At 34.7% G+C, this 13,883-nt stretch overlaps 1 protein-coding gene across 1 annotated transcript in view; it reads right to left on the bottom strand.

The window, feature by feature from the left end:
- Positions 1 to 749: 749 nt before the first annotated feature.
- Positions 750 to 13,883, bottom strand: part of LOC111510067 (myrosinase 1) — a 31,236-nt gene continuing 18,102 nt past the window's right edge. Inside the window, exons 5-9 of the mRNA XM_074173900.1 lie at positions 13,662 to 13,756; positions 10,702 to 10,968; positions 6,505 to 6,642; positions 2,445 to 2,551; positions 750 to 2,341 (exon numbers count right to left, since the gene is read on the bottom strand). Coding sequence (XP_074030001.1) covers positions 2,215 to 2,341; positions 2,445 to 2,551; positions 6,505 to 6,642; positions 10,702 to 10,968; positions 13,662 to 13,756 — 734 coding nt within the window. The 3' untranslated portion in view covers positions 750 to 2,214. The remainder of the gene's footprint in view (positions 2,342 to 2,444; positions 2,552 to 6,504; positions 6,643 to 10,701; positions 10,969 to 13,661; positions 13,757 to 13,883) is intronic.

Raw genomic sequence — 13,883 nt, 5'->3', positions numbered from 1 at the left:
CCACTTTTGCACTCTCACGTGGACATCAGTTCCACCCCGGCCTCTAACCGGCGTGAATGAGGGTAGGTAGTATATAATACACTTTAGCACTCCTAAGTAGACATCCTGTCCACCCCGGCCTCTAACCGGCGTGAATGGGGGTAGGTAGTAAATAATCTACTTTAGCACTCCCACGTGAACATCCGGTCCACTCCGACTTCCACAAAATAATTTTCTTAGTGACACCATATCAGAAACGAAACTCGGAAATGAAAGTAATTTAATCCTCTACAATATTGGTAATGAATAAGAAAACGAAAAACCCATAGGAAACAATATATTCGCAAAAATGTGCGAAAAACCGACTTTTGTGACCTTTGACATTAGATTTTTAATAGTCGCGAACACTGTACTATAAGTAGGTTAGGTTAGGTTAGGTTGGACACAACTTTTAGGATGTTAAATAACAAGTTTATGCCCATTACCCAATTTTGACTAAGATAATTGGACCATATATGACAATTGGCGGACAGTATGTCCAATATTCATTCAATCAATACAGTAAATTTTCACTTAAATCTGTGTAACATTTGTAATTCTAGTAAACAATTTTGTTGCCATTCTTCTGTCACAAACAATTCTTTGGCTGGCTGAAAAATTTCGATTATGGCTTATCGACGGTCTGAATTCTTGATTATCAAATAACCAGGCTCGTCCTCACCATCATAGGTTTACCTTAACAGAAAGAGGATGAATCGAAAAACACTGAATTGATTTTTTCCAATAATAATTTTATTGTTGACTAGGATAGCGATTCTTGAATATCATTTCGATATTCAATTTGGCGGGAATTCGGTCAACGTTTCGAAAATGTATTGTTTCATCTTCAGGACTCTAAAGTATAAGAAAAAGACATACATATTGAAAGGGGATTCTAGGATGTAGTTTGGTTGAAATCAAAATACATTATGTAAAATGACAATCATTAAAAAATTAAACGCTTCGAACATTTTACAGAAAACAACGTTGATGAGTACTTACATACATTTAGAGCAGCTTTCCGAATTCAAAAAGGGTGAAGTAAATAAATTAGACATAAAATATAAATACATACATAGGCTCATCAAAATCGTTGACAGAAACACGAAGAAATTAACAAACTGAACTGTCCGTGAATCGTTTCTTTAGAATTCAAAAAAGGCCTATGAAGGAAATGAGAATTATAATTGGAAAAAGTCGTCTGTTGATGATTCAGAATATCTACTTCGCTTTTTTTATTAGATCGAAATATGAGATCGAAATATGAGGTGTGTAAATTTTCAATATCTGACCTTTTGTTAACACATTTTGTTCCACACTTTTTCATTTCAATCATTTATCATCTACTGTCCAATAATACTGACTGAATCAAAATCAAAAGTTTTAAAAGATGACTTACAATGTTCTGTAAGGCTAGTGGGATTTTTCATTGTTTTCAGTGGGTTGTGATATGTTCAGCAATCTTTTGTTTTATATACCTAGCTGTTTGTCCTATATATACATTGTCACACTCAGCACATGTTATTTTGTAGATAATATTGGATTTCAGGTCCTTTGGAGTTTTTGTTTTCAATCTCGTAAAAAATGATTTTTAACTGTTTACACATTTCATACTGATTCTGAAATTTACATTTTCTAGAACCTTGCATAGTTGCGGTGTCAAACCTACTACATGCAGTTATTTGAAATATTTATTGTTCAACAGTGTTTTTTGTGTATTCGCTTTGTCGGAATAAAATAATTTTTAGTCAAAGATCTACGATAGTAGTTCTTAAGTAACATGGTTTCTATTAGTTTTAGGTTTTTGGTTTTTAAAATTCCCATGTGCTAAGTGTGTAGCTCTGTATTTAGGATTGTTGATGTTAATTTTTTGTGTCATTGGCTGAATAGAGTGATTGTTAATGAGTCTTTCAGAGTATGTTGGTTTATGGTACACGCCAGTTATAATTTTGTTGTTAGATTTTATCAGCAAAACATTCAGAAAAGCAATTCTATCATTTCTTATTCTTTTTCTACGGTGAACTGAAGTTTGGGATGATAACTATTGAATGTTGTTGATATTCTATCTACGTTTTCTTTTTCATACATAAAACTTATATCATCAACATATCGTTTAATAAATTTTTTCATTTCAATTTTTTTTTTAACATTTCGACCGAATTCCCTCAACTTGACAATCGAAATTAATTTTATTTTTCAATCCATACATGTATCTACTAAACAACGAGTTTTAATAACATTATTGTACCAATCCACTAATGGTCTGGGAGTTCTGGTCCTGTTAGGACTATTGAAGTCTACAGCATAGGCTCCATATTTAATCCTGCAAAAATTTATTTTCTCTCAATTTCTGTTTGGAAAAATTTGAATAGTGGTACTTCGTGAGAATAGGGTGTGCATGTGTTCATGAAAGGTAAAAATCTTACGTGTAGCCAAAATTCCATTCAAAGTTGTCCATCAAAGACCATAGTGTGTATGCAAAAAGTTTAACTCCATCTTGATCCAGGGCGTCTTTGAATCGACTCATGGATTTCTATAAAAACAGATAGAATAATTCAACTTAGCTGTTGAAATCGTTCAACCTATACATAGTGTTTCAAATTCAATCCTCACCGCATTTACCTGACTAACAATGTGATGCTAAGAAAGTTCTGAAATTCCGAGTATATCCGGAGATATCCGGAAAAAACAGAAATTTCGAAAAATAGTTTTTATTTTTTTTTTCTGGCTATATTTTTCGAAGGATTCGAAAATAAATTGTACTTTCACATTGTCAATATTTCTCTGCTACATAATGATGTTTTTAGATTTGCTATCCGACGTTTCGTCTTCCGGCCACCATCATAAACTTTTTTCTTATGGGCGCTACATTGGATTCTATCTCTTTTGAATAGAACCAGATTTTTTACCTTTTCAATGATGTAACATTGGAAGATCAAGATCTTCAGATGATGTGGTGCTGCAAGTTTTTCCGGGTTTTCCTGCAGCTGAAAAAGCAAATGCGCCACTGGAATCATTGAAGTCGCCCCGGAGCGCCAATTAATTTTTATTGTTGTTTTCATTTTTGATTATCAAATAAAACATAAGTTCAATTTTTTTTTCTAAAAATTGGAGGTATTGAAAAAAATTAATTCTTGTCATAATAGGCTTTGACTTTGATGTTTCTAAATTTGACTTTTAATTTGTTACATTCAATGACATTTTGTTATTGTACAAGTTATTGAATTTTCGGCAAAAAATGACTTTCACAAATAAGAAAACAGATATATGATACAAATTTAGTACAAATACGATAGAAACAGTCATATAGGACATCGGAAATGTATTTAAACCTGTATCGCGAAAGACGACAACCACATCGAACTATGTTCAAGTTATTGGATCAAAATCTCACCGAGTTTGGTTCGTTTGAAAAGCCAATGAAAAAAAAAGGGATAGAATCAACAATCAAAATTTGATAAATGATGTGTGTATGAGGTAAATTAGACATTGTGTCATTTTCAGTGAAACTAAAACTTTGAACAAATAACAATAGTTTACTAAAATGTAAAGACAAACATAAATCACACCAAATGCTCAAAATGTTGGCCTTGTTCATGATAACCAACTGTGCCCTTCTTCGAATATTATTCAGTGCACGATTAATTTCCCTCCTCAATATTCCGAACTCTCTAACAATGCTGTGTTGAAGGTCCTCAATATTTTGATAGTCCCTTTGGACATAACTCTATTTTTGAGTGTACCCCATAAGAATGTATCCATAACACTGAAGCCTGGAGACCTTGTTGGCCACCTCACCGGCCCATTATTCCCTATCCATTTATCACCAAACCTTTCAGTCAAATTATTAGATACTCGTTTGGTAGTGCGCGGTGGAGCACCATCATGTTGAAATCAGATGTTGTTATAGTTAGCCAAAGGTAGATCATCCAAATAGTCTTCGAAAAATCGACAATAAAAATGGTGATAGGTTTCTCCATTCAGAATTCCGTCAAATAAATGAGGACCCAAAATTCTATCTTTGTAAATTCCTGCCCACACGTTAATACTAAATCGCCCTTGGGGCCGAATTTTTCCGGAACTGCCTGGGGTTGCTTATGCTACAAATGTGTTCGTGATTTTGGTTGAAAATCTCACAATTCGTAAAAGTGCTTTCATCTGTCCAAATTACATTTTCCAGGAAAACAGGAAAATCAAGTCTTCTCATCAGCCAATTACAAAATTCTTATCGCCCTTTGGGATGCAATTTTTGAGATATGTGTATTTTCAACATTTTAAACCGCTTTTTTGAGATGTCTTCAAGCACTTGTATGACAGATATTCATTTCGGAGGAAATTTGACGTGTAGATTTTCCCGGGTTTATGTTTATCTGCAAATTATTAATTTTTATTGAAAACGGACCTCATTTATCAAATTTTCTTTAGTTTCCTGGTACATTATGTCTCCGTATTTTTTTCTCGGCTTTTCAAATAAACCAAACTGTGAGATTTTGATCCAATAACTTGAACATAGTTCGATGTGATTGTCGTCTTTCGGGATACAAGTTGAAATCCATTTCCGATGTCCTATCACTGTTTCCATCGTATTTGTAATAAATTTGTATCATATATTTTTTTTCTTCATTCGTGACAGCCATTTTTCGCCAAATATTCAGGTTCATATTTAAAAAAAAGTTAATGGTGGCCATGTTAACAGGAAACGTTTTATCGAATATTTATTATTACATCGTCATCGAATAAAATAACATTTTCCTTTTCTATTTTTTGATATTCTCGAAAATAACAATTCCATTCGAAAAAAGCAAAAAACAGCATTTTGGGATTTCCCCGTATAACTCGAGAAGGGCGAGAGACCCCATGAATTTTCTTCGACCATTGTATTGTTCCCGTTGACAGTTACCTTTTTTCCCGTTTAATCGTATTTGTATATGTTACGGTTTAGAATATAGCAAAGTTACCACATGATAAAATAAACGGCCTGTATAACGGATATATATCAAAAAATACCGACTTTTATTTCGATGATAATTACGAAATATCTCGAATACCTCATGACGCTTTACTAAATACTCTCAGATGTGCTGTGATACAGTCTTCGTTTTATCCTTTATGATACGAGTACACATATAATATTTATTAAATATAACATGTAAGAATGAGCGTTTCCTATATAGTTCTGGGCTCATTGGAATTGTATATATTACATCACTTCAAATAGAGATAACTGATTTGCAGAAAGATGTGTCTTTGCAAATGTATAAAACAGTTTCCACTGAAGAATTTTGGGCCAAACATGAAAATTGCAAGAAACTTGCTATACATTTGGCCACTATGTTTGGCTCAACATACGTATGTGAAACATCTTGGAATTGGCCGCGGTGGTAGTGCGCCCAACTGACGATCGGAAGACCGTGGGTTCGATTCCTACCTCGACCAGATATTTTTCTCGAAGAGAATTCATCTGGTTGAAGCTGGGATGATTCTGCAACCGTGTTAGGAATCACACGTTAAAAGGTAAGACCTCGTTAGTCCTTAGCTAGCACAAGTTTCTCAACTTCTGAGAGTTGTCGTTCGTATGGGGGCGACAGCTGATTAACTGAAAACAGATTTTCAACAGATTTCATAAACAGACAGATCTTTCTCAAAAATGCATTTTTTTATAATCGTTCGAGATTAACGGACGCCTACCTAGAAGACACACTTAAATTTGCTGTTCCTATCGAGAGCCAATCTAAAAAAACTGTCTCTTGTGTTTTAGAATTTGATTTGAAACCTAAATAATACATAGGTAGCACCTAATTATCATCAGTTGTTTTTTCTGGACCTCGTTTAAATTTTCCCACAGTATCCAGACCCCACCCAAAACTACTTGCCGATCCCTGGCCCATATGTAGCAATGGTGGTGTATTAGTTGGTTATATCAAAGGCACATATTAGCCTGAACAGCTCCACAGCATTCAAACAGGAGGATATTTCAAAATAAAGAGAAATATCACTCAAATTTTTGAACTTCCCTATTGGGAGTAAGGCGAAAGATCAGAGATAATGTTAGATTACATTTGGAAAAGGTCTGAAGTTGACAGTTACATAATAATCTCAGGCATGCAAAGTATGATCCCTAATATATTCCCAAAAATCCCCGATTGGTTCTAATGACATTTGTAAAACATTTCGGGAAAGTCCTACTACGAAGTCAGAAAATTGCAACATTCCCATTGCTTGTTGACACGATTGTCATACCCACCAACATCCCACGGAGGATTTGACGTTGTCTCTCATTGGTTCCAAAATGGCAATCTTGATATCTCAGCTCGAAAGCGTTTCATCAAAACACTATACATCGATGTTTCAACCAGCTATGGATTTCATCACCGATAAAAGCGAAATTACTACTCTGCAATCCTCAACAGAATACAAAATACAAAGCCAAAGCCGTTAATATTCATGAAGAGAATCGTCATTGCAATTCCTCAAACTGTATCTCACCCCAATATATTCCTTTCTTTGAATGTCTTCTGGATCGTTATCCTGTAATTGTAGTCCATTTTCAGAAACCATTATATCAGGATCAGCGTAAAGATTTTTTATCTGTACGAGCAATTTTCCAAGTCCGGAGGTGCCTTCCTGGAAATATATAAAACATGTTACAATTAACTTTCATGACATCATTTTTACTTCAGCAAATATTAGGAGACTCTAAAAACAATATGATAGAAACCGAAACGTCTAGAATTCATGAAATAAACCGACAATAAGTATGTCTGTCGGATCGGATGATCTATAAAAGCTAGTTCTAGTTCTAAAGAACGCGCAGTCCCTCAATACGCCTTGGAGAATGATAAGCATTGCTTAAAATCGACCAGTACATGACACCAGACTTCTGTATGCTCTTGAAAGTCTAAAAATAATATGAAAGTTTGGTGCTAGAGCAGTGTCAAAAGTTCCATTCCATCGATGTGTAACTTCAATGAAAGTGGGGGTTCACTGTTGAGTTGAAACTTCAGTGTAGTTCATCTGTCAATGACACCAACTTGGCTGATGGAAAGCGCGTTGAGAAGATATCTTCTGATAGGGGAAGTATTTGTATATTATAGTTTTTCATGCTACTGGAATCAAAATAACTTTTTCAACCAACCAAAAAAAAAAACAGGCAATATATTTGGGGGATGAAAAGTTCGTAGGCTAACACGCAGATGGCGCTACTAGTACCACATCTAGATGATTTTCAGTTAACCCTAACCTTCGAAAGGCACGTGTATAAATTTCACAGCTGTCGGACTATTACTTTGTGTGATAGAACATTTTGAGTGAAGCGTTGTTGCTGGATAAAAAAGAATTTCGTGCGTTCATAAAGCATTGCTTTTTGACGAAAAAAATACCGTTGAAGACAAGGTTGGCTCGATAAATATTATACGCACTAACGCCGATGGAATGGTTATCATTGAAACTGCGGTGGTATTTTGTGGCTTGAGACGAATCGTACTATATAAAAGATTTTTTCCGTATATTCAGTGGGCATACTTGAAGACTGGCTGTAAATAAAATTAACTGAAAAAACAATTTGTTCAGGCCAGTCTCGACTTACCTACACTGTAGGTTAATGGACTGACACCTATCAGAAAACAACTATTCCCCTAACTAATACCACAAAGGGCGTTGGATTTTATCCAACAGGATATTCTAGGAACATAAATGATGACAGTTATACCTGAGTTTAACGAACATTTATACCTGTGTTTAATGACTAGGTCAACTAATTATCTCACAATTAAGTGTGAATGTGATGAAAATCTATGATAATGTGTTTTGAAAAACAAGTATCGGCCAACTCTATCTTATATTTCAAAGTTAATAAATATAACAGTCTATTTAATAAATATAATAAAATATATTCAATAAATACGAAACAAAGTCACCTTCACAAGAAACAGAACACACTACGGCTATGCAGATAAGGACGCTTGATAATGAAGAAACCGAATGACTCGTTATGGCATTTTAGGGACGCAAATATAATAAACCTGCGAAGTGTTGATCAGTTTACCGATGTTTCAAAGTATTTAACGAACTGGTTCACCTATTCGCTCGTACATCCTATCGATATGCAGAAGCTATCTTGTTACGGGGGGAAAATTTTATGGAATCATCTTACTTTTCAATTATTTACCGTAGCGATGCATAGACAATAAAAATGACCCCGGTAAGAATTTAGTTCTAACATTTAACATTGTTGCCGTTAGCTCTCAGTTCAATTTGTATATGAGTTACCTTCAATTGAAAATTGTTATACTATAGAAAAGTATTCAAATGTGTTTTCTTAAAAGAGTTCTGGGCTCATTAAAATTGTATATATTACATCACTAGTGGATGGGCCCAGATGAAGCAATGGTGGTGTTGGTTGTATCAAAGGCACAAATTCGCCTGAACAGCTTCATAGCAGTCGAATTGGAGCATATTTCGAAATCAAGACGGTTATCACTTTCATTTAGGAACGTCCCTAGTGGAAATAATTCAAGAAATCAGAGACAATGTTAGAGATAATGAGATAGATTACATTTGGAAAAGATTTGAAGTTGACAGACAACAGTCCTTCACCAGAAATATGACATCTGAAAAAGTCCGTCGATAAACAGGTACGTACTAATGTTCACTTCAATCTCCAACGATTTTGACGATTCGACTAGAAAATAATTCCAATGGTAGATGCAGATAGCATACTTTGAGTTTCTAAATAACTGCGACTACGCGAAGTTTTTGAATCTACCCAGCAACGACTACAAAATAAGTTACGGAATGAAAAAGAGATTTCAGAGTCGCCGCTTGGGAAGTACTTGTAGAGGTAACTGTATGGCTCTACCTATCTCAGTGGAAGAAATGTATCAAACTCCAGGGGAACTGGGTGGCTTTTATTCATTCACCAAAATGATCAACGATTTGGTATACAGAGTCCAACTTGATAAGTTGAGTGAACCGACGTTCGCCCTTATAGAAGCGACACACGTTGGCTGTGATCCTCCAGGTATGTTACATCCACGGTAGGATGACGTATATTACGAGTCAGTGTTACGAATATAGATAAAAATGGTCCAGAAATGCTAAGAATTTTGAGGAACATTTGTCTGCTGTTACTGCAATTGGTCCAAAAGCTTCCTCAGGTAGTTTAGTGTGCTAATACCTGTACCTGGATTAGGTAGATTGCATAAAGCGTGTTCATATTGACTCAGCAAGCTGAAGTTTTTCTTCATTTTATAATTCAGAAATGTTTTCGAAAGTGTCTTCATTTTTGCAAATATGGGATGTACTTCCTGAATCAAGGCACCAGTAGAGTGAATTGCCTGGTCGGTTTTGCCCTGATGACATACACACTTCTGTGAGGAAGGTGCATTCTTCGATCTTCGTTTTGGCATAACATTGCTCGGTAGTATGATTATTTCGGTTGCATTTCTCACAACGAGATTTTGAGTTCGAGCCAAACTTTGAATAATTTCTAGAATTTCGAAATTTTCCTTTGTTTTTAACATAAAAGGCTTCTTCTGATTGACTTGAAGTACCTGGATCATTTTTGTTCCGAGCTTCATATTCTTCCAATAATTTAATTTTCATTTGATTTGGCGTGGGCAAGGTATCACGTGATTCTATTGCCACACGAAAATTCTCAAAGGACGGGCTTAGGCTGTAAAGTAACATTATAGCCTGCAAATCATCGTGAATGGGTATGTTCATTTCAGCGAGTTTGTCTATGACATCAAAAAATTCGTTCACATGGTCCCTCATATTTTCTCCATCATTCATCTTTTTTAAAATGAGTTTCTTCAATAAATAAGCCTTTTTCGCAGGACCCTGGGAGGCGTAAATTTCCTTATACTTGTCCCAAACATTTTTAGACGTGGGACAGCCAGTTTTAATGTAACGTAATTCAGGAGAGGAAACGCCGCTTACGTATTTCCATGCATCCGTTTTGATAAGCACTGCTTGGGCTTGTTGAATCCATGTGTCGTAATTTTCTTTGTTCAGAGGCTCTACTCTGTAATTCGGTATAGCCATGGTAACTGGTGCGATGTATTACTTGAACACGAGGAACCACCTAACCAAACCAACACGACGATGAGTGAACACTGCAAAATGCCTGAATTTGCCTGAATTTTTGATTACTGAAAAATCATGAGTTCGCATCTGGGCCCATAACCTGTTGGAACTGTTGAATAAGAATGCGTATTGAACTCATGAACTATAATTGTACTTTACAACAATCCTCAACGGTGAAAAAGTTTATTGACATAATAATAAAAAATATGACATAAGTCAATTTCAAAAAAGGAATGCCATGTTGCTTGACTTCGGGCATGAGTCGATAGCTACAGTTCCACAAGTATACCTGAGGCAACATAAATACGCTTTACGCAACCGTAATATCCAGTCATCGGAGATAACTCAGGATGTATAAACCTCCGAGGAAGCTAGCCAATCACGCCAGATGTCAAGAAGATATTCCAAAAATCCAGACCTTCAAACCCGAAAAATAGTGACACTGAAAACCTCGGCCACGAAAGCCTTAACCATTCTGTCAGAAAGATTGTAGTTTGAGTTATATGGAGTTATATATGTCTAGCTTCTGGTGGTGAGACTTGTAAACTATTATGATTTGTTGGAAACTGAGAAATGGTATTTTGACAATGTACTCACCATTCCCCAGAAGATTTGCACTCCCCAGTCCGTATTTATGGAAGGAGTTGAATTTGCTGGCGGTTCTGGAGCAGGAGATACCTCACAAATGGTGTAAGCATTGATGGCAACAAAGTCGCTCGTGCCCTTATTGTACGCTTTCTCTTCTTCAGTAAACTCTGGGAGGCGCGATTTCTCAAGACCTTCAAACTTGCTGCGACTTGCAACGCGAAGTTTCATCTTTTCGGGATAGTCACCATATACTATTGGATGCAACATCCAACCCAACTGTACAAAAAAAATATCTCGATTCAACAATTACTTTTGGAGAAATTTTTGGCTCCTAGCTTCTCGTTTTTGTAAATAAATGATGATTTATTCAAAAACAAAAACGATTTTTGTCTGTTGAAAAATCTGTCTGATTTTCCGTTAACTAGCTGTGAACATGAATGATCCACTCATAATTTCTCTCGATAACAAAAAGGGAAACAACTTGAATAATATATAGAAATCGCCTTTTTTTCACAAGCTCCAACTCTACAGGGTGTTTCAAATTCTATCCTCGCCATTGGGATCTCGGAAACTAAAAGAGATACGAAGATGGTTGAATTGGTGCAAAGTTGCGCATTCACCTGACTAACAATATGCCATTGAGAAAGTTCTGAAATTCCGAGTATATCCGGAGATATCCGAAAAAAGCAGAAATTTCGGAAAATGGTTTTTATTTTTTTCTGGCTTCATTTTTCGAAGGATTCGAAAATAAATTCCACTTCATAATTGCCACTTTTTCCCTGTTACATGATGGTGTTATCAGATTTGCTATCTGACGTTTCGTCTTCCGACCACCATCATCAACTTTATTTTTTCTCATGGGCGCTACATTGGATTCTTTCTGTTTTGAATAGAACCATATTTAACTTTTAAATCATAATAGGTTTTGACGTTTCTAAATTTGACTTTTAATTTGTTATACTCAATGACAAGTCATTGAATTTATGGCGGTGATGACAGTCATCACCCGAAGACGATTTTAGATACCAACAATCGAAACGTCGTGAACTAACGTGGCTTGGATTCTCTTAATTTTTTATTTTCATTTTTATTTCTTTAATTATTGTTCAATCGTTTCATTTCTACTTGTATTTTATTTCACTATTATTTCATTTCTGGTTATTTTTTGTTTAATATAATTTTTATTTTCAGCTATTCATTTTTAATTCTTCTTTTTTAGTTGTTTCAGGGATCTCAAATCATTTTATATATTAGACAATGGAAGTCCGAACTAGTGAAATTCATTTTAAGATTTTTTTTCAATGTCTCCAATTTTTCGAAAAAGAATGATAACTTATAATACATTATTGAAAAGGTAAAATCTGGTTGTATTCAAAACAGAAATAATCCAATGTGAAAACACCATTATATAGCAGAGAAAAAGTGCAAGTAGGAAGTGCAATTTATTTTTGAATCTTTCGAAATATAAAACCGAAAAAAAATAAAAACCATTTTCCGAAATTTCTGTTTTTTCCGGATATCTCCGAATATACTCGGAATTTCAGAACCTTCTCAACGGCATATTGTTAGTCATGGAAATGCGCATCATTACCCCAATTCAACCATCTACGTATCTTTTATAGTTTCCGAGATCCCAATGGTGAAGATCTAATTTGAAACACCCTGTATACATACACTTTCAAGAAATTAAACAAAAAAAAAAAGATAGAAACATAATAAGGGAGTAAAAATCTGGAAAAATCGAAATGGAGAACTTTAAACAGATGTACAAGACAAAGAAAAATGCATTATTTATGAGTAAAAGTAAATTGTCGCATTTCATTATTTTGACTAGCAAAAAAGAACTAATGTATTGACTACAAACTTATTTTAACATTTCAGAGTTTAAAAACTACCTCCGCCTTCAGAATTATAAAAATCAAATGTAACTTTCAATTTTTCCCTTTTAGAAATTTGTGAAACCGATAACAGGATATGTTGAGTTTTCTTGAAAATACCACCCACTTCATACGTAAACTTAACAACTCAACACTTAATGAAGGTGATGTTCTGGCGAATTTCGGTGCTAAAAGTCTTTCTACGATTGATTGTACGAGTACCTGTTGATGAAAATCTTCAAATTGTAAGATCTAGGTTGGAAATTGACTCAACTTTAAAAAACACTGAAGAAAGATGGATGTTACTTCTATTGTGCATAAACCTAATCTATTTTCAATTTGTCTACAATAAAAACCATGACGGCAAATCAATAGCTCTAATAAACTTTCTGTAATTGTTCGAATTGAAGATTTATGGTGGGTATGTTCATGTTTTATTTTTTTAAGAAAAAACTGAAGATAAGTCAAAATCATCTTGAAATTTCAAAACTATCTTAAAATACAGACTGTTTCCTTTAAGAAAACTGAGTTTCGACCCATTCTTACAAAGTCAGAATTAGTCATCGATTCCGAACAATCTGTATAACTTTTCGAAAATGTTACTCCTACGAGACGATTGAATCAAGAATTTCGATCAATCAATAATGGCTTAGTTGTGATTCACTGTTTGGAACCTTTGGTGTTGTAACTAGAGTAATTAGAGTTTTATCCCAACACCAAACCATTATTTTAACATTTCGAAACGTGTTTCGGTCACCAAGTGATCATCTTCAAGAAGAAGATTAAACTGTTCAATCTTCCTCTTGAAGATGATCACTTGGTGATCGAAACACGTGTCGAGGTGTTAAAATAACGGTTTGGTGTTGGGAGAAAACTCCAGTAATATTCAATAATAGCTTAGTTGTTGTGTATTCTATAACTTTTGAATTTTATGAGGGATTGAGTGGATTCATTCACTGGCTCATAAAAAACTGACGACTTTTTCATGCTAATTTCATTCATGTTCTTCCATACATGCAATAATTGCATCAATCATCAGATGCTTGGAGGTGCTCAAAATAAATCAGTTATATATTTACAAAATCAACTTACATCAAATGCCAGTTTCAGTTCCGAAGCATGAATATCTTCAGAGCTGTTCGATCTTGGTAATCCATAATTGACTGACTGGACCATGGAAATACGTCCTAAAATAATGTGCTTCAAATGAAGAAACCCAGATAAATGTTTTATCCCTACATCAAATTATATTGACAGACAGAGAGAAAATCAATAAATATTCGGAGAAATTGTTTTTAATTCTTTCGAGAGGGG

Source organism: Leptinotarsa decemlineata, unplaced genomic scaffold (genome assembly GCF_025532065.1).
Source record: "Leptinotarsa decemlineata unplaced genomic scaffold, Ldec_3_MD MMD2_P_RNA_scaffold_12, whole genome shotgun sequence".
In the NCBI taxonomy this organism is placed as follows: Eukaryota; Metazoa; Arthropoda; class Insecta; order Coleoptera; family Chrysomelidae; genus Leptinotarsa; species Leptinotarsa decemlineata.
Note: the sequence above shows the minus strand (reverse complement) of the source record. Positions and strands in the feature narration are given on the sequence as shown.